The 22,868-nt window shown below is 33.1% G+C and overlaps 1 protein-coding gene across 14 annotated transcripts in view; it reads right to left on the bottom strand.

The window, feature by feature from the left end:
• Positions 1-22,868, bottom strand: part of ADGRL3 (adhesion G protein-coupled receptor L3) — a 784,802-nt gene that overhangs the window by 485,151 nt on the left and 276,783 nt on the right. For 13 of the 14 annotated variants that reach the window (XM_058547158.1, XM_058547157.1, XM_058547171.1 and 10 more), the window contains one exon: positions 11,087-11,309. The exons of the other annotated variant lie outside the window; for it this stretch is intronic. In XM_058547158.1, coding sequence (XP_058403141.1) covers positions 11,087-11,159 — 73 coding nt within the window. In that variant the 5' untranslated portion in view covers positions 11,160-11,309. The remainder of the gene's footprint in view (positions 1-11,086; positions 11,310-22,868) is intronic. 14 annotated transcript variants of the gene reach the window in all.

The raw sequence follows: 22,868 nt of genomic DNA, 5'->3' as shown, positions 1-22,868 counted from the left end.
CTTAGTTACAGTCCAGTGAGTGAGTCCTGAATATAATGATGGAATGTGTGTACAAATGTACAGGCTCATAATTAAAGAAACTGTCACATCTGAGGATTAAGAATATACAATGCAGTCTTTGAAAAACACTATGAAAAGTAAGTGATCCCAAGATAGTGTTGTATGTTAAATTTTGCTTACTATCCAGGTCATTTGTTTTTTTAGTTCTAATTCCAAAAGGTATGTTTTAATGACCACATTCTCCCAGGATTAAATGTGTGAGGCTTTGTGTTAGGGCCTTTCTATACATTATTTTACTTAATCCTCATACTATAACAAAGTAGGCCTAATCACCCCTTTAACAAATAAGGAAACTGTGAATCAAATTGGTTAAGGTCATGTATCTTGGAAGTAATAGAACTGGAATTAGACTCTAAGGCCTGAGATCTTTCTCTTCATTCAATAGGACCATGCAAATTAGGATTCTAAAGCTGCTTCAATTAGACAATATTGTACACTTCACTTTCTGAGCTTCACATAAATATTACTTTCTAAATATGTTGACGTCTTCCTCCATTCATGATTCCTTAAAACTGTAGGAGCTGTTCAAATATCACCATTTATAAACCATTCATTATCTTTACTTAGCTTTCTCCTAATCCTTCCTCCCCAAATAGTAATATTTCAGATAAGCACAGTGGGCTGAAATAGTGCAAGTTTGCTAGGATTCTTGCCATATAAAATCTCAGGTTCTCTTCTGATTCTCATCTTTGTCTGTTTCTTTAAAGATGCGATGTGAGTAGGCCCAGAAGTGACTAACATACAATATGTAGATTTGATAAAGATACATGAGGAATTGCATAACTTTCCTGAGATGAAGTAAAAAAGGCTTCTAATAGTTTGCAGAACATATTAGAGAAAAAGTCTATGAAAATAAAATGGAAAATTCAATATTTATAATATAATTTGAGCAAAGATACAAAAAATGTAAATAATTTCCAAAATCTGGAATGATAAGAATTCAGATTAGAACAAAAATAGATACTTTTTTGGCCACCATGATTAAAGCTTAATGTTCTTTATCATTTTCGTAGGGAGGAGTAATTGGAAACACTGAAGAACCCAATGAATTACTTTGTTATTTTGTGTATAAGTCACCACTATACAGTTCACATACAAGAGTGAAGATTCATTCATTGCCATTTACTAGTTTCTGTCATCATAATAAAAACCCAAATTAATGAACTACTTTTAGGAATCATATATGTAAACAAAATAGGAGGTGGTGTGAGGCTAGACAAATGGTATATGATTTCAAAGTGAATGTAAAAGAGAAGAGATTTAAAGCAAATCCAGGCAAAAAGCCTCTCTTAGAATATGCAGTCTCAAGAACTCTCAAATCTAAATGTATTCTAACAATGATACCTTCTGGTCTTTTCTAAAAAAGATATTTCTAAAAAGAACACTTATGGGCCGGCCCTGTGGCTTAGCGGTTAAGTGCGCGCGCTCTGCTGCTGGTGGCCCGGGGTTCGGATCCCAGGCACGCACCGAGGCACCGCTTCTCCGGCCATGCTGAGGCCGTGTCCCACATACAGCAACCAGAAGGATGTGCAGCTATGACATACAACTATCTACTGGGGCTTTGGGGGGAAAAAATAACTAAAAATAAAATTATAAAAAAATAAAATAAAATAAAAAGAACACTTAGAACTCAATAACAAAAACAATTAAAAATTGAGAAATGATTGAATAATATTTCTCCAAGTAGGATATACCAATGGCCAATGAGCACATGAGAAGCTCAACATCATTATGGATTAGAGAAAATGCAAATCAAAACGACAGTGCGATACTACTTCCTCCTGACTAGGATGGCTAAAATAAAAAAGACAGACAATAACAAGTGAGGGTGAAGATGTGGAGAAATGAGAACCCTCATATTACTGTTTGGAATGTATAATTGTGCCACTACTCTGGAAAACAGTTTAGCAGTTCCTCAAAATGCTAAACACAGAGTTATCATGTGACTCAGCAATTCCACTCCTAGGTATATACCCAAGAGAAGTGAAAACATGTTCATACAAAAAATTATACATGTATTTTCATAACAGCATTATGCAGAATGCCCAAAAAGAAGGAATAATCTAAATTTTCAACAACTGATAAATACAATGTGGTATATTATACAATGGAATATTATTTGGCAATAAAAAAGAATTAAGTACTAATACATGCTATGATATGCATAAATTTTAAAAATATTACGTTAAGCGAAAGAAGCAAGTCACAAAAGATCAAAAGTTGTATGATTCCATTCATACAAAATGTCCAGAATAGGCAAACCCATAGAGACATAAAGTAGAGTAGATTAGTGGTTGCCAGGGACTGGGGAGAAGGAGAAACTGAGTGTGACTACTAATGGGTATGGGGTTTCTTTTTGAAGGACTGATAACAGTCTAAAATTGATTCTGGTGATGGGTGCACAACTGTGCATACACTGAAATCCATTGAACTATACACTTTAACTCGGTGAATTTTATGGCATATTAAATATATCTCAATTAAGCTGTAAAAAAAAACCCCTCCATTTATACATATAAAAAAGATATTAGTGCATTAGATCCAAATTTGTGTTGTTTTTCAAAAAAACAAAGTTCTATGGTATCTTTTATAAATATCTTCTTCCTTTAACACAAGAGGCTTACATTTTTCGAACTCCTTTATAGGTGTGGCTATGAGCCTGTTTTATTTAATGGAAATGGAAGCAGAAGTCATGTGCACTACTTCCAAGCATATACATAAAAACTTTCCATCAGAATATCCACAATGCTCATTCTTGCTTCCTGCGGACTGGAACGGTAATGACCCTCAGAATGACTTGGGAAGCCTCTTGCCATTACACTGGGTCTCTGAGTAACTGAGAGCAACAGAATGACCTTCCACCTACCACCACACATACACACACACACACACACACACACACACACACACACACTCTGACCAGAAACGCCTCCCTGCCTTGGAATGTTTGATGTACAAGAAAATATTCTCCAGAAGCCATTATTAATTTTAGAATCTATTGTGACTACAGCCTAGTTTATCTTATCTAATATATTGCTCAAAAATGGAGATTAAGGTAGATAACTCAAAGAACTCTTCTTCCAGAAGTTTCATAATATATAATTTGAAACACACACACACACAATTGATTTGATTCCTACTTGACTACTTCTTGTCAATAGACATTTGATTTTCTGAAGAGTCATTCCTATCACATTGCAACACAACATATAAACTGCCATGTTGTTTCAGGGATCTCGTTTTTACAACTGATCAATTGCCCTAACTTTGAGATTTTGTATTTCATTACTGTATTTTTTTTTTTTTTTTAGGAAGATTAGCCAAGAGCTAACATCCGATACCAATCCTCCTCTTTTTGCTGAGAAAGATTGGCCATGGGCTAACATCCGTGCCAATCTTCCTCCACTTTATGTGGGACACCCCACAGCATGGCTTGACAAGCAGTGTTTTCGTTGCGTGCCCTGGATCCGAACCTGCGAACCCTGGGCCACTGAAGCAGAGTGCACGCGCTTAACCACTATGCCACCAGGCCAGCTCCCTCATGTCTGTATTTTTATAATATATATTTTACTATCAATTGGGCAAGTGCCTTCCTATTATTCTTTTCATTTTTATTAACTTTTCTCTATTTAACATTCAATATATATTTTAGAATAATTTTGTTGAATTTCTACATAGAAAGCTCACATTGGTACTATGAATGCAGTTGTGTAAAAATCTACAAAAATTAATTTGGAAATATTTGTCAATTTTGCTATACTCAGTCTTTTCATCCATGAACATGGTATATGGCATGTCTACTTTTATAACTCCAAGTAAAGTCTCCGAGTTTTCTTTTCATAGGTTCCATACATTTCCTGCTATGCTATTTCCTAAGTAACTCATGCATTTCATTGCTGTTTTGACTCAAATCATATATGTATGAGTGAAATATATATCTGAACTCAAAGTGTTCTCATTAATTCTGAGAAAGTTATTTCTTGAATTTTCTAGATATATCATTATACCCCCACAAATAATAATTATATCTTAATATTTCAATATTTATTGTACTTATTTATGTTTTGTTCCTTATTATAGTAACCAAAACTTGTGGAATTGTTTGAAATAAATTGTAGTAATAACAAACAATGTTGTATTCATTATTTATTACTAGCCATTAAAGATAGTTATTAATTAATCTAAAAAGGAATCATTCTTTTAGTTTACATTTCTCAAGAGATTTTCTTGTAGGGGTACAGAGATATAGTCCAATTTTATATACAGGCGTGTTCCTTTATAGTGCTATTTGTAATGGTAATATATCAATGACCTTCAATGTTAAGCCATCAACATGTGGTTAGATAAACAATGATTCCTTCATATGATATAACATTATAATTTTTAAAAATTTTAATGAGAACATAGAAATGTTTGCATTTTAAGGTTAAGTAAAAATGAAAGATAAATTTTAGTTCTAACATTATTCCAATTTTTTAAAAAATATCTACACATATATGACTGCAAGAAAAATCTAACAAACATTAATATTAATTATATCACTGGGTCATGGGATTATTGGATTTTTACTTTCTGATTTAAACTTGTGTGAGGAGAATTACTTTGACAATAAGGTAGGCGACACTGGTAATGACAAAGAAAGAAATATATGAGACTATGTCCTTGTACTTTACCAGTAAGTTACAACCTTGACTTCAGGACATTCAAATCACCACAAACTATAATATGTGTAGATGAAATAAACACAGAAAGCTTATCAAATGCCATTGTGAGAGCCTCTTTTTGTATGAAGACCTGTATGTATTACCTTTGAGAGCACAATTAGCATATTTCTCTTGCAAATCCTTAGCTGGCCTAGCTTATTTGATCAAATCCTTCATATATGATAGATTTTTTTTGATAAGAAGACAATTTTCTATATTTAAATAAACTAATTCTGCTATGATAAATAGGGGAAATATAGATTCAAATAAAAGAAAAACGTAATTATTAACAAAATATAAAGAATTTACTTTCAATTTATCAATTAAAAACCAAAAAAAGTAGAGAATGAATTAACTCTATTTTCAACATGGTCTCATTCTAAACTGTCAAATTAAAATGGATCATAATACAACATATAGTCTCTTATTTACATGACAAATCAATGAGACTCTTTCATATTGCATTTCAATCTTTTGGTTGGTCATTAAGGAATCATTACCCAATCAGAATGAAGGAAATAAATATGTGAAAATGTACTATGGTTACTTATATGAAATTATAAATATAAGAACAATATTCTTACAATGAGAATGAAAGTAAATAGCAATGAAAAGAAAAAGAAAACAGATAATTAGGTATTTATATATTTTATACCCAAATATTTTTAAATTCATTCAACATCAAGTGTACAACAACTACCCTATTGCAGTCACAGTCCACCCCAAGGCCAAGAAATATAAAAAATAATATACGATCCTAAACCCCCCAAAGAGTCAAAATAGATAAAATCTAAAAATAAGAAAATGCTATTTTACTTTCAAAGTATACACATTACTGACAGAGTATCACTACAATAAAATTCACATGTAACATATTTTGCAAGTGTGAAAGCGTTAAGAAATTTTCCAGTTACTAACCTGCTTATCAAGCGTGCAAGGAAGGTTTCTAAATACATTCTTACGAAGGGAAGCTATCAGCCATGCATATTTGTCGTTTATAATGTGATATATTAGAGACTGCATAGTTAACTTATGAAATATATATTTTGAAATTCAGTAGCAAGTAGCTAATGCAGATGGTGTTGGATGCATTTGCAGTAACCTCATATATCATGACCATGACAAAGATTTTTCTGTATAATGTACTTAACCATAAAAACAGTGATATTACTGCGAGTATTACAAATTACCTAGGCTGGCAAACATTATAAACATTTCAAGGATGATTAATTTCTAAAAATAACAAAGTTAAGCAGAGCTTAGAAGTCAACCTGACTTGTTCACAATTAATAAAACACGACTTCATAAAAATTATTATATGGTAAGATATTATGTAGTAAAATGAAATTTTGTACTTTCTCAAGCTTCACAACTTAGAAGTTAAAAAATATATGGGTATGATTTTAAATCATCGACACAAAAAGCATTATAACTGTAAAAATAGATTAATAACAAAATGCAAATTACATAATAACATACTGTACTAAATATATTTGCAGTTGTCATTGTTTTGTCCCTGTTAAGAACTGTTTATTGTAATTAACTCCTTGAACATAATAAAAAGCAGGTTAGCCTGTGATGTCCATGAATATATAAATACACATGCAACTTTGACAACAAAAAAATAGACTTGCAGAAAACAAGTATGCGTATGGTGGTTATAGAAGAATCTTTTAAAACTCTATTCTTTTCTGCAAAGGTACTATAAAAAATATTGTTCCCCTTTGTAAGCTCCTGTTTTTTATCTTTTCAACTGTGACACAATTTATAAGTACAGTTTAATTAAGATGTGATATTAAAATATCTAAGCACCTCAATCACGTTCTCAACTTCCAGTCCATTATGGCTTGGGTGAAGTCACCTCCTAGGACCAGATCTCCTAGCCCAGGCCCACATTGGACCTTGGTATTCCTTTACAGCCAATCAGGATGAGCCCCAGGTGCCCACGTTACCAGTGGATAATTGTTCTCTGATTCCCTTGCTCCCAACCACATCAATAGAACAAACAATCCTCTACCTTCACGCAACACTACGTTAGTTAACAGCAAAAAGAACTGGCCATCTACTTTAGCTGCTTCCCTACTTCTGCCAGGTCTCACTGCATTATAGACAAGGGTTTTATGCTGTATACGAAGGGGGCACAGTCATGGAAAACAGAAAAAGAGAAATACAGAGGTACACAGAGACATAAAATATGGACAGATAAACACAGAACCAGAGACATTTCTTAATTAAAAAATAGTGTGTGTGTGTGTGTGTGTGTGTGTGTATACACACACAAATGTGGGTGTACTGATTAATTTTGTCTTTCTGTATAAAATACTGGCCAGACTTTCTAGGACAATGTAGAGATTATTCAACTAATGTAAACATCATTCAGAATTAATTCTTTAGCTTGGTTTCTAATTTTACCCATGTAGAAGTCATGCAAAAAATATATCACTGATAATTATATACTACTACCACTGACTATATATTTGTATCACTGACAATTATATACTATTATATACTAACAATTATATACTAAGCCTTCATACATATCAGTTTAAATAATTTTGTTTAGATACTAGTATTAAGAAATTTCTGGCAAAACAAATACTGAGGTTCAAGTAGAAAAAGATTTCTTTCAATTCTCAGGGTAAGAATAAGGATAATTATGCATTTTCTTTATCTAATGTTCAGGCGTTTAGCTCTATATCAAGGGAGTTAAGGGTAGGAAAATAAAATGTAAGGAAGATTTACCAAATGCCAAGCACTACGTTAGAAGCTATGCATATATTATTCTATCCATCCCTTAAAATAATTTGCATGGAATAAACGTTCATTCTTGTAGATGAAAAGTACATTTTTAAGTTATTGTAAGTTCCTTGAGGGAAGAATTAGGAATCTTTTATTCATTATCATATCTTTAGCGGCTAGCGTAGTTTTGTGGCTCATAGTGGGTGATAAACGATATCTGAGGAGTTGACCAAAGAACAGGATCACAGAGCCAGCAGGAGGCATAGCTGGAATTTTATCTCAGGTCTGTCAGTTTTCAAAGCCCAATGTGGAAGAGGCAGGCGACCTGCGTTTCTGCCTCACCAGCTCCCAAATGACCAGGAGAGTTGAGATGGGCTTCTCTGCAGGGAAGCATAGCCTTAATAGGAATTGATTCTCTACTTGCAGTTAAGACCAGAGCTCAAGAAACCAGGTCTTTCATTTTAAATCCCTCAGTGTCACATAATAGCTTTGTAACTTCGGTCAAGTTCCTTTACCACTCTGTGCCTCGATGTTTTTACTGTAAAAAGTTAATGATAATGTTAATAATAATAAATAATATTAAACCCATAAGATTGTGGTGAGGACTAACTGTACCGATACATCTAAAGTTGATGGCTATAAAATCAGTTGTCGTCATTATCATTTGCTCTGGAGAACGGGATAGCAATTCAGGTCACATGCAGTAAAGTTAATTTTCTATGGTCAGGAGGGCTTTATTTGCTGGGCATCTCAACAACAGTAGACAGTGAGATACTATCAGGGGATGTTTTGAAAACAAGAGTACTTCTATCCATTTTAACTCAGTCGTCTAAGGTTTTAGGTTATGCAGTATTCCTTTAAGCCAAGATTGGTGGGGACTCTAAAAATGTCTATCCTGTCAGATTTCAGCACTGATCAAAGGTACATACATTCCTCTAGTTGTGCACAAACTGGGTTCCAGAGGTTGTTCACAGTGAAGCCCTTTATTTACAAGTCAGAAGTGGTACCACAGGGCTGGCCCCGTGGCTTAGTGGTTAAGTGCGTGTGCTGCACTACTGGTGGCCTGGGTTCGGATCCCGGGCGCACACCCACACACTGCTTCTCCAGCCATGCTGAGGCCGCGTCCCACATACAACTAGAAGGATGTGCAGCTATGACATACAACTATCTACTGAGGCTTTGGGGGGACAAAAGGAGGAGGATTGGCAATAGATGTTAGCTCAGAGCTGGTCTTCCTCAGCAAAAAGAGGAGGATTGGCATGGATGTTAGCTCAGGGCTGATCTTCCTCACGAAAAAAAAATAAAAAAATAAAAGAAGTGGTACCACAAAGGCAATGGAGAAGACTTCTATAGAAGGCCGACAAAACTGACTTGCATTTTCTCTGGTGCAAGTTTTAAAATACCTATGCAAGGTAATAAAGATGAAGTTTATAAGTAGAAAGCTTCTATAATGTTTAGCCTGATATGGTTCAAAGTCAAGATAGTAGAAAATAGTTCACATAAAATGGAAAAGATTACTTAAGTTTTTAGCCCCAAATATTTTATATACCAGGTCAATTTTCTATGTGCACTATTAGGAGTTTTAAAATACTTCTCAGAGTTAGTTGGAGAAACTGTGTGTGTGTGTGTGTGTTTACAGGTCCAAACCCAAGACCCATGATCTATGGCTCAGCCATGTTTGGGCCCTACTGAAATACATAGTAGGTGTCCATTTTTGGAGACCAGAAATTTCAGCTCTGAAAAGAGTTTTTCTTATAATGTCTATTTGTGATATTTTTAACATACCTTCCTCAAACAAGTGTCATTTTAGATTGACTTTTTAAACATGAATTGTGTGTGTGTGTGTATATGTGTATTTTTATATATGTATATATTTTTTTCGCCCCCTGAGTATCAACATCAAATGAAAGAGCTCTCATGGTTAGCTAATTCCTGGTTGTTACAATTTACTGGAACAAAAATAAACTGAGGGACAGAGAGCAAGATAAAGGAAATTAACTTGTTCAAGCACTTAATATTTGTCATGCATTATGCTAGATTCTTTACATATACTATTTGTTTAACCTTCCAAATAACCTTATGAGTGAGGCATTTTTATAACATAAAAAAATCTAATTAGAATCATCTTTAGATATACAAATAATAAGAAAAACACTTGTTAAGTGACATAATTCTTTTATTGTCCTGTATCACAAAATGTTATCTGTGCCCAAGTATGTGAAATGTACTGGATCAGTATATGAATTCAGGAAACATTTTGAAATTGTTGACAAATGTACATCGTTTAAAACTAGATGGTGGTATAATTTTATTTCATTTTTTTAAAAAAACACTACCTCTTATTAGAGTGATTTATTAGAAATAAATGTGTTAAATCAGGGGAACTTTAGAGGAAAACTTCAAAGGAGACAGAAATTATTTTATCCAGTTTTTATAATGACAGCAGAATGCAATTCATGTTGAAACTTAAGAATATGGGCCAAGTTCGGAATTGCATCACTGATGAACTACAACAGATTTTTGTAGTCAATTACAAACCAAAAGTGAGCTGAAGAGGCTGAAAATTCATTTCAGCTGCTTGCTACACTATAATATTTTGAGACCTCCTAAGCAGTGGCAAATACAGCTGTGTCCCTTTTTCTTTGCTATAATTACCATTAACATATGACATAGTGACTATATTATCCGATTTTCAGCTTAGTGCAAACCAATGATAAGTAGTATAAAAACTTTAAATTGTAAAAATGGAAAATACATATAAACTTAAATTTGCCAGTTTTTAGAGAGCTTCAGTGAATATTATACTAAGTTGTACAGAATTTGCCTTGTTTATTTATTGAATAATTGCATGTTTTATAAAATTTGCAAAGGTACATCATTTCTTAACTATCATATTTGTGTTATAAATACCAAGATGTTTAAATGAACAGAGTATACAAGTCTATTATGAGAATATTAGCATGTTTCAGTAAAATTACTTTCCTGCATATATTCATATTATTTTGATGTTTGTTTTTTCTTGTTTGCATTAAAAAGTATATAACAAAAACAATTTCCCTTTATTGACAGATTTAGTTTGCATGTATTAAAGATTGTGTATTAAAGATTGAACAGAGTAGTAAACACCCATAAATAAATGATTACAGGTACTTTGGGAAAGCAGATTTTTTGGTGTTTTCTTTCAAATGTGCATACTTACTACATTAAAAATTATTTTTAAGTACGAAAATATGTAAACCAAAAAATTCAGCATAAATGATATAGTTAATAATTCAGCTGATTTTCCATAAGCGTGGTAAAAACAAACAATAAAACATGCTAGAGTTCTTTAAAAAACAAACAAAAAACCCTTTGGTTATACATAAATTTCAATAGGCACTTTAAGAAATCAAACTTCAAATCCTATTTATTGCAGCTTAAGGTACACATTATGGCCTTTTACTTAGCCATATTAATATATACTCATTTTAATATAGGGTAGGGAATAGCTGCAAAATTGTAGAGCAAAGATTTAGAAAAAGGGTCGAGTGTAAAAAAGTGAGACAATATTAAGCATCACACAAGAATCTAAGTAAAGGTCTTACCACGAGCTATTGGCGCTAAGAGCATCACGAAGACTAGTAGCTGTGATGGCCACATGGCTGTGTGCTCGGGCATGAGCGTGCCCCAGGAGTGAGCGCTCCAAACGGGAAACAAAACAAGTGTCTTTCTGGTTCCTCTTCTGTATTCCAAGATAGATGATTTAAAAAAAAACTCAAAAAGAAATACTCCTCAAAAACAGAAACACCAATATCCCAAGTCTGAATCCTGCAAACAAGAAAAAAAATGGGTTATCAAATAAAGGTATTCCTAATTCCTTGGAAGTTTATTTCCTGACTAGAACATCTGTATACCTTCTCCCTTCTTCATTTTTTTTAATTGAAGTGTAGTTGACATAAAATATTAGTTTCAGGTGTACAACATAGTGATTTGACATTTATATAAATTATGAAATGATCACCATGACAAGTCTAGTAACCATCTGTCCCTTCTTTATTTTCATGAATATGGGCAGCATATATAAAAACGAATAAGTAATCTAAAGGACATCATTTCTGCATGTATTACTACAGTGTTTATTTCCCAGCCCCTAAACTGACTGAAATAAATAATTCAATCTCACTGGTCAAATTAATTAATTAAATATACTGGTTTTATAAAGTATAAATAGATTTGGGACTTACTTTGTATAAACATTTTCCACAAATATAATTTTTACTAACATTAGAATAGCAATAAAATTTCATTCATTACCAATACCATGAGCTTAAAACAAAAAAAAGTTAAATGTAAGTCTTACTTTCACTCTAGGCCCTGATATTCATTCAGAAATTATTCTACATATTAACTACATTACTTTTCTAAGCATCTTTCTAAGTAGATCTATGCAGACCAAAGATTTATGTTAATTAATTATGCTCTGGGGCCAGCCCAGTGGCGCGGCAGTTAAGTGCGCGCACTCTACTTCGGTGGCCCCGGGTTTGCAGGTTCGGATCCCAGGTGCGCCCCAATGCACCACTTGTCAAGCCACGCTGTGGCAGCGTCCAGTATAAAATAGAAGAAGATGGGAACAGATGTTAGCCCAGGGTCAATCTTCCTCAGCAAAAAAAAAAAGAGGAGGATTGGCATCAGGGCTGATCTTCCTCACAAAAATAAAAAATAAAAAAATAAAAAAAAATTATGCTCAGATATAATAAATTCATTCAACAGAGGTTAATATTGAGTGCCCACTGAAATACAAAGCACTAGGCTAGGGACACTGAATAAAACATGCAACCTAATCTCTAGAATCTTACAACTTAAGATAAGGAATCTTGCTTAAAAGTGTTAAATGTATATGAAAGACATTAAAAATTTTAAGCATGTAAAAGGTTATTTTACTGAACCAAACTGGTATAGCTGCCCCCTCTTAAAATCTGCACAGATTTATCTTAGGAAGTAAAAATACTGAAGGAACATGAACCAAATTTTAATGATGTCTTTCACAGTTGACACCTTTAAAACTGATCAATCAAGTACAAATTGAGTCTTCCTCCCTTTCTTTCTCTCTCTCTTTTTTCTTTACCTTCTATTCTGGTGGATGGATATATATTTAAAACAATTTCACATTTTGAGTATAAATTTAAAATTTTTCTGAAAAGGGATATTCAAAATAGAGATAGTTTACTGAAAATTGTATTAATAAGCGTCATTCTGCCAAAATAAATACCAATATATTCTGAAATATTGCTTTGGTTATAAGGCAAAACTACACAGATTTATCTGAATTTCTAGCACTGTTATTCACAGCATAGTCATTAAGGGCACAGTTTCTGGAGCAAGACCACCTCATCTCAGCTCTACTAGCACTGTGACCTTGGGGAAGTTATTTAACCCCTCGGTTTCCTATCTGTTAATAGGGGAGAGTGATATTACTTAATTGATATAGTTATATGAACATTAAATAAGTTAAATTTATAATTTTAAATTATATAAATTATATAAAAATATGTATTTCACAGAACAGTGTCTAACATGTGATAAGTGCTATATGTCTTAACAATTACTATACATCTCATTAGTTTTCAATTTTATCCTACTCATCCTTTTAGCATGGATGTATATGAAGCAAGATCATTTGATAATTTAACTCAAAAATATTTATTGAATCACTATTGTATAGGCTCCCAGAACACTAAATCTGGACACAATAGATATAAAAATTTTCCTTTTAATCCCATAGACATTATAAAAAAAATGAAGCTCATAATAGACAATTTCATAACATTTTACTTTTACAAATAGGGAAAGCACTGATAAGAAAAAATGTGGTTGAGGGGCCAGCCTCGTGGCATAGTGATTAAGTTCGAACTCCGCTGCTGGCGGCCTGGGGTTCGGATCCTGGGCGCACACCAATGCACCACTTGTCAGGCCAGGCTGTGGTGGCGTCTCACATAAAGCGGAGACAGATCTGCACGGATGTTAGCTCAGGGCCAGTCTTCCTCAGCAAAAAGAGAAAGATTGTAATGGATGTTAGCTCAGGGCTGATCTTCCTCACAAAAAAAATAAAGAAAAAGAAAAAAAAGAAAAAATGTGGTTGAGATAAAGCAAACTATGTGGAAACGAATCACGTGTAACATCCATTTCATTTTCTCTAACTTAAGAAAACATTCAGAACTTATTCCTTAATTGCCATAAATGTATAACTCTTTCTGAAAGAAACTGCTAATTTAAAATTACATTCTTTAACATGCATGTAATAATTAATGGATACTTAAATTGACTGATATATCAACAAGTAAACAATCTCTCCCCCCAACTCTCAACATTCAGGTACTTTTTTTTCCCCCTCTACATCTATGGCATCAGGAGATGTATGTATACACACACATATATACACACAAGCACAAGCGTATATACACAAAACTATTTTGCCACCAAAAAAACTTGTGGGAAAATCTGGGTGAGTTATTTATTCACTATTTCAAAAATATGTATACTAACATCTACCATAGTGGATATTATTGAGAATGCAAATGAAATAGAACAATTTTTCTCACAACTCACACTGTAGTGGGAAAAACAGAACGCAGTAAATGAAGTCACAAGATAAAGAGAAGAATTAACATATTTTCAGTACCTATCATATGCCAAGCAATGTTCTAGGTATTATACTAAAACCAGATTTAATTCTCCACACAAATCTATAAAGCAGATAATATTGTCTCATGTTTACTGGGAAGAAAATCAGTCATGTTATGCAGTAAGAATGTCAAACCAAGTGTCTGACTCCAACATCAGTGCTCTTTCCTCTCTCTATAGTAGAAATAAACAAAAAAATGTATGAGAGTAATTAGGGGTATTCATTGTGCAAGGGAAGGGGACAATGTAGCAAGTTTCCAAGGAAAACTTAGAACTTGCTTGAATGTTGTTTGATTGTGAAGAGTGGAGAACCTGGGAACAGCATGGATATGAGGTAGAAGTGGAGGGACAAAGAGAAAAAAGAAGAAAGATGTTTTAAAAGGAAACCAGCCTAATTATAGCACTGTATCCTTTGGAGGAACAGGGAAAACTATTTCCATAGTGAAATATGAGTATTGCTATTGTTAAGTCTGGCTTTAATGAAAACCAGAATAGTTTATTTCATATGATATATATTTTCAAATTGATGAAGCAATAGGAGAAAGTTACTTTATAGAAAGGATAAGAAAGCGCTTATCTATTATGTTTAATAATGGTTTAAGATTTTGTGGCAGGGAATAAAGCCACGTGTACGAAGATATTTTACATTCCATTTGGGCAAAGGAATTTGTTTTTATGATTATTGTGTAAACAGAAGTGGGGAAACAAATTTAGAAGAATAAAAGCTATTATTTCAGGAGGGTAACATGTTCGCACACTGCAGCCTCACCACCTGCCTACCTCTCAGCCACAGCCCTAAAATAATGTGCTAATTTCAGTGCATATATAATAAATTGTAATAATTAAACCATATGAATTTTAATAATTTGAAAGACAAGATTGCTCATAACCTATAGAAAGATAAACCACTGCTCTTTGAATAACATTAAAAAAAAAAGGAAACTTTCTGGGATGACTTTTTTTCAATTTACGTGTTGTCATTAACTTGACCAAACCAATCAGTTTTCATGTAAAAGAGATTTTTATTCAAGTCATTTCTGAACATAGCTCTTCAAAACACACAAAAAATCAAGAGAAGTCATTAGGGACTCATTAAGTAACATATGACAAGATAATTACTCATAAAAAAGAAGATTTACTAATGATATAAAGCATTCAAGAAGTCAATTTCAAAAGGTATTTCCATCTCCAATAAAATTTCTTTAGCCTTCTCTCTGTACAAAGCTCTGTGCTAACACTATGGGTCTTGTAGGGAGACTGTGGCTACAAGCCTAAAATGTAATCACCATTTGAAAACCACTTGCAGTAAAATATGAATGCTAAAAGGTATACTCACCAATAATTATAGTGTGGTGCAAAATGTGATATGTGTTATATGAGATGTTCTAGGAACACAAAGTAAAAAACTGTCAGCTTTTCTTTTGTGTGTAACAGCAAGGGATTTAAAATCCTGCAGACCTAATATTCTGGCGCTGGGCAAGTTTGCATACCTCTCTGATTCTCAGTTTATTCAACTATAAAAGAGAGAACAATATTCACCTTGCAGGTTGGCTGTGAGGATTAGAGATAATGTAAATTATTGTCTGATTGATTAAGCGATTGTCACATGATCTTGTATATCTGTCAGTGTATGTCTGTCATTCACCACTTTCCTTTGTTTCCTTTGATCCTTCAAAATTGAGGAACAGACCATTTGCCCGACCCCCACCCCTCTCACTTACAGGTTTAGGAAACTAATAACACAGGTACCTAGCATGCACACTCTCCTTGACAATTCTATACCTAAACAAGGCATACTAAAACAATGTGAGACTTTATAAAGGAGGATTTTCAGTATGTTTCTCTTGTTTACAATACACTTTATTACTTATGCTAATTTCCATTAATAAATCAAAACATTAATGCTTTAAAAATTATTCCTGAAGGGCCAGCCTGCTGGCGCAGTGGTTAAGTGCGCATGCTCTGCTTCGGCGGCCCGGGGTTCGCAGGTGGGCGTGCAGCAATGCACTGCTTGTCAAGCCATGCTGTGGTGGCATCCCAAATAAAAAGTAGAGGAAGATGGGCACGGATGTTAGCCCAGTGCCAATCTTCCTCAGCAAAAAGAGGAGTATTGGCATTGGATGTTAGCTCAGTGCTGATCTTCCTCACCAAAAAAAAAAAAATTAGACCTCAAAGATAGTATTTCTAACTTTTGTCAAAGATTATCACAATATGGCAAACAGTTTTACCTTGTACCCTATCCAAAGCTTGGAAGGAATATATTTTTAGTGCACTTCTTGATTAGGTACTTCGAGTTTATATGTCCTCAAACAAAACTACCTAACTTCACTACTCTTCACAATATTTAAAATTAAAAGGTGAGATTGACTAAGGTATCCTAATTTACATCATTAATATTTAAGATTATAATCATGAAGCTATGTGATTTGATTCAAGTTGCACTAAAAGTTAAAAAAAAATCACAACATGGAAAAATATTCTACAAATGTTTCACGTAACTAAAGTCTTTCCTCATAAACTATATGGAAAACCCCTTATTTGTTACATTTGGACTAAATTTCTTTTATATCTAGCACAATTATACTCTGAAGATATGTAAATTTTTTTGTTACTGCTGAAACAAAAGTTCTTATTCTAAACTTAAGACATTGATTTTACTTTGGGAAAACTCTCGCCTTAAATTCTGGTGTCATAATTTGTTTTTCCTCTTTAATTTTTTCATATATCCTTCTTCTTAAATCATATTTGAAAGCTTCTATTTCTATTTTATATTCGCTTTCTTCCTACAGTCTAGAGATTAACATTAGAATCTGAACGCCACTCACCTTGGAATTGTTACCTTTATTTTAGCTACTCTTAATCACATTTCTGTTAGATAACTTACTCAAATCTTTTTCCAAATTAAATTGTATGTTATTATTCCTTTTTTCTCATAATAATCTAGATAAGATAATACATCTTCTTTATAATATTTTTACATTTTCCCAAATATTACATGTTCATTTGTCACAAATTCTGCTAATAACAATTCTACTCCATATCAACTTCACAAATTTTTATTAAACCATATTTTATTTTGCATATTTACTTGCTTTTGCCGTATGTCTTTTTATAAGTCAATGTTTTTTACACGTTTGGCACATGTCACATATATAAGATGCAATGTGGCACTATTTTAACAATTAACTGGTATATAGTCCTATAACTCCATTGCTAATTATAAAACAGGAGTTTCTCATTTAGCATGTTTATTTTTTTCACATTCCATATAGGGAAATTGTAGCTATTACCTCAAAAAAATACCGCTTTACTTTAGAACTGTTTATAAATATCACTTAGGAATTATCTGTATTCCTCCAGGGTTAGTGCATGAATTTTAAAATTTGATTGATTTGAAATTACATTCATTAACAAATCAAATACTTATCACAATCCTTCTCCATAAATTACCTTTTTAGTGATATAAAATTGAAATATGGTAACTTATGAAAAGTGATATAAATTTCAAAAAATATTAACCTATTTTGTTTTATCATTTGTCACTACCTTAAACAAGTAAAACAAGTGTCTGTTATCATAACAGAGCATCTAGATAATCATGATTTATGTGTCACATAGCTCATGACATTCATAAATAAGATCCATCCATAGCAACCAAAAAAAGCAAAGTATTTCTGAGAAATATTCATTTAATAAGGCTGGAAAATATATTTCAACTAGAGTATTTAATTAGGCATAGATGCTTGGATGAGGTGCTTTAATGCTCATTATTCAAATTTAAAATGGCAGTGTTTCCATGATTTACTAATATTGCACAATTATAAGCACATACACAGCAATGCTTCATAGTTCATGCTCTATGAAATGAAGGATGACATCTTTTCTCTCAAAAATGCCTTTCCAAAAGCAGTTCTACGTAGAAGACTCCTTCTGATGTGAATGGAAGCTCTCTGATATCATTAAATCTTAGGGAAAAGAAGTAGGGCAGCAAGACGAAAAATTAGATGTCTATAATACAACTTCCTCCCATTGCCATCCTATAAAATGTTAAAATGTTTGGTGTGATGATCACTAGGTAGAAGCAAAATAAGTTTTAAAGGAGTTTAGACTGAGTAAAAGTTATAATGTTTTTTAAATGTTAGCTATAATTTACAATGTCTGAAACTTAAAAATATACTTTTACTTAAAAGTTTTCTTGTTGTTTGCTAAAAGAATTATATGTATTATTCCTCAGCTGAGAGAGTGCATGTGAGTGTACTAGAGAATTGTAAAGCACTATTAGTTTGGGTCCTACTATTGATCATACCATTTTTTTAAAAGTTAAACAGTTTCTCTTAACATTTTGACTCTGAAAATCAAAGCATTACAATAAAGTTCAAAGATCTTTCCTTTCTTTCAATATTTATGGAGTGAAAGAGCATTATATTAAATAACTGTTAAAAAATATTTAAGGGGCCAGCCCAGTGGCATAGTGATTAAGTTCGCACACTCCGTTTTGGCAGCGCAGGGTTCGCAGGTTTGGAACCTGGGTGCAGACCTACACACCGCTCATCAAGCCATGCTGTGGCAGCGTCCCACATACAAAATAGAGGACGATTGGCACAGATGTTAGCTCAGGGCTAACCTTTCTCAGCAAAAAGAGGAAGATTGGCAATGGATGTTAGCTCAGGGTCAATCTTCCTCACCAAAAAACAAAAGAACAAAACAAAGTACTTAATTATTGAGTCTATTTAGAAGCAATAAGGAGCTGAAAGTTCTAGCAATGAATACTTAAATAGTGCTAGATCCTTTGGAGATTCACAGAAGACAAAGTCTCAATCATCTTGTTATTTAATATTTTCAAGAAATATTGAACTTAATCAACCCACACACGTGTTTCTTTGGCAATGGGTTCCAAGAGATCTTTAATGAATACAAACAATGTAAACTGTGTTTGGTCATAGACGGTATATGAGATATTTACGGCAAATTCTTGGATTAAAGAAGGAAGAGGAGGAAAGGGAGAAGCAGAATGATGGGGGCAGGAAAGACGAGGAGAAGAGGTAACATAGGAAATACAAATAATAAAATACAAATCCAAATATGATAAAAAAGTTAAAAAAAAATAGAAGAGATAACACAGCTTGAAAGATCCAGAAAACCTGCAAGAGAATGTAATTGTGCTAGAATGTGAAGAATGGATAAGATTCCACTAAACAGTAGTCGGAGGAGGAACATTCTGGGTTAAGGGTTATTATTTAAAAAAAAAGGTAAAGAGCTGGTAAAAGACAGAGCCTATTACAGAACTGAAAGTCATCTGGTTTGTCAGGTCTACTGAGCAAGTGAAGAGTAACAGAAAATAATATAGACAATCCATTGGGGCAGAATAGGAAGGGTTTTATACACAAAGGAATCTGAATTCAATTTGGTTTCTAACCATGTGTTCTGTAATATTTAAATAATTTTTTGTAATATTTAAAGGTACAAACTACATAAAAACATAAAAATCACTGAAAGTACTGTCTTTTAACAATGAGGGTAAATATTTATGGTGAATATATTCCTAAAATTTTTATAATCCTCTCTATTGCTCCTAAACGCCTGAACATTTTTTTATGAAGTTAATTTGTGTAAATGATCTTTGGTTTGAAATGAAGAGCCAGAATTAATAGAGGTATTAACTGAAATAGAGGTATTAAGTAAATCATTAAATTAATAAACTAATATTTAGATAGTACTTAACATGACACCACACAAAAATAATGCGGCCTTTGCATTTTCATAATACGGTACATTTTGTCAGGGTTCCAAACCTGCATAACACTGCTTAGCAGCTATTATGCTATTTGAGATCAAATATAGATTCCAGAGAATTGCAAAACTTTTAGATACAATGGTATTGTTATGCATTTGGCAGTGTATTATTACTTATCTGTAGACATGTGTATTTTATAACACATTCAAGTTAAATATAACCTGGAAGAAATTTCATATTCAATAAGTATGTATTTGCCTTGACCTACAACTGGATGTGGCCATATTTTTCTTAATTCTTTATTTCTGCACAGATTTTTTAAAAAATCTAAGTTTCTGTCATCAAGTATTAAACATCACATAAGTCAGAGCCATCAGAAGCAGCATGAATAGAAGGCATGACATGAGACTTGGAGTGAGAAAAAGCGTTTCAGTCCTCTCTCTTCAAGCTGTGATCTGTATGACCATAGGCAGATTACTTAAATTTTCTATACCCTAAGGTTCACATCTGAAATTAATACTTATTCCACCAGGTGGTCATAAGGCTTTAATAAAGGTAATAACGGGAAGTACCTATAAAGATTCCTGGCAAGAGCAGGCATTCAATAAGTGAGAAAAATCCTTGTTCTCATTTAATGAAGGGTTTTATATTTGAAAGTAGGGTTATAAATGGTAAATGAGATTACACTTGGTGGTGAGTGGGACGGAAGAACATGCATAGGAGTTTGGAAGTGGTTGGGTGGAAAGGGGACAGAACCAGAAGTTAGGGTGTTAACACCATGCTGTTGGAAGACTAAATTAGCTGTGGTATGTAGGAGAAAATAGAGAGGAAAGAAAAATACCTTAGGCTAGCGGTGTCAGTAACAGTATTTGCCAAAGTTAGCGCGGTGGGAGTTTACAGGGACCACAGGTCCAGAATTGTGACATAAAATATAGATTATTTGAAGAAAGTCAAGACAACAATTTTCCAAGTTGTAGAAGTATCGCAGTTATATGTTTCATCGGGGTGGAAGGAAAAATAAATCAGGATGGAAAAATAGAAGGAAAAAACAGAGGATGGGTACAGAAGATACAGGAAAAAGTTAAATCAAATTAGAAATAGGGAGAGTAATTCAGGAATACAACGACCTTTCCACTAGGATTTCACTCAGTCTCCATTCTTCCCTCATTCTTTCCTTACTATCTCCTCCACAAGTTTCAGAGACATCAGAGCAATGAAAGTCCTACCTGTATTCAATTATTTTTTTTTAAAAAGATTACTGACAAGACTTTTCAAGCAATGAAATGCTAAATCTCTACATGTAGTCTGAAACACTAACAAATAATATTTTTTATTGCTTAAGTAAAACACTTATCTCCTTATAATCATATTTCAAACATGATTTGATGCTACGTTAGAAAAGAAGTAATCTGGAAGGTAATTTTAATAAGAAAGTTCTCTAGAGTAAAAGTCCCATCTAATTGTCTTTGTGATAATGCTATGATCTAATAAGTGTCTATTAATGTTGAGGAACAAATTTGGATTTAATGAACATTGCTATTTTCAGCTTTAGGGCAGCATATCATTTAACCATGAAACAGATTGATGTTTTACACAGGATCATTTTCTTGCAAAGTGTCCTTGAGTTAACCTCTTCCCTGAGATCCCACAAAGCATTTGATTGGAGTTTGTTTCCAACAGGATTTGAATATTTGCCTCCATTGAAATGTTAATAGGAAATAAAGTCAATGAGTTTGAAATTAAGCTAAGTATAAATAATTGTTAATGCAACTAGTTTAGAAAATAATTTAATTGCTTGAAATGAGATAATTAAAACTAAAAAATAGATCTCATACTTTCCACGTATATGATTTGTACAACAGAGCCTTTATTTTGCTCTTCGAAAATGAAAATACTCATAAAAATCTCAAGTTTTTATCAATATTAGCTGTGAAAAATACTTCTGAATGAACATAGCTATTATTTAAAAGGATATTCAAACATAAAAATTGCTTTGCAATATGTTATTTATGATAATAATAAAGGACTGATTTCTATGTTTCCAAGGGAATTAGAAATAAGGCCATGAGAGGGGAGCCCTCATGAATAGGATTAGTGCCCTTATAAAAAGAAACCCCATAGAGCTTTCTAGCCTCTTCCACTATGTGAGGTTACAGTAAGAAGAGAGCTACCTATAACCCAGGAAGTGGGCTCTTATCAGAACCCAACCGTGCCAGCACCCTGATCTTGAACTTCCTATCTTTAGAACTGTGAGAAATAAATTTCTGTGGCTTATTAGACACCAGGTCTATGGTATGTTTGTTACAGAAGCCTATGCTGACTAATATTTTATGTAAATGTAACGAGCTTTTACCTAGGTGTGATTAGTGTTTAACTTATGGGTTTAATGGCGTAAGATGAAGATCTACAATACAGCTATACACTGAAATATTCAACCAAACTTCAGATTGAGAGAATCATGCCATAAACAGAAGTTCTTCATTATCTTCACTTCTGAATAATTCCTACCTGGCACCATACAAATCTTTGGTACATCTGAATAGATACCAATGACTCATGTTATTCATGCTTGTTTTGGGTGAGTGAGCAGCAAGACCACAAACTTCATTAGGTGAATAACCCTATTCATCCATGGGTGAATAACCTAGGAATGATGATCTTGGAGGTTCTTAGGAGCCAAGCAAGTGCTTCTTAAATTATACAAAAAGTTAAAAACAATCAGAAAAAAAATGGTATCTTCCAAATGAAATTTTGAAAGACTTCAAAAACCTATCAATCTAATTCCAATTAGCACAACTATTTAATTCCGGTATTAAAGTAATTTTTCTAAAAAGGGAAATGAGATTACTTTGAATGTTACTGATAAGGAGCAAATATATCTTCAAAGTAGAATTATTTGTAACTTTATACTTATTTTAACTTCAAGAATCAAATTGACAAATGATCAATCAAGCAAACCTCAAATGTTTCCA

Source organism: Diceros bicornis, chromosome 8 (genome assembly GCF_020826845.1).
Source record: "Diceros bicornis minor isolate mBicDic1 chromosome 8, mDicBic1.mat.cur, whole genome shotgun sequence".
Taxonomy (NCBI): Eukaryota; Metazoa; Chordata; class Mammalia; order Perissodactyla; family Rhinocerotidae; genus Diceros; species Diceros bicornis.
Note: the sequence above shows the minus strand (reverse complement) of the source record. Positions and strands in the feature narration are given on the sequence as shown.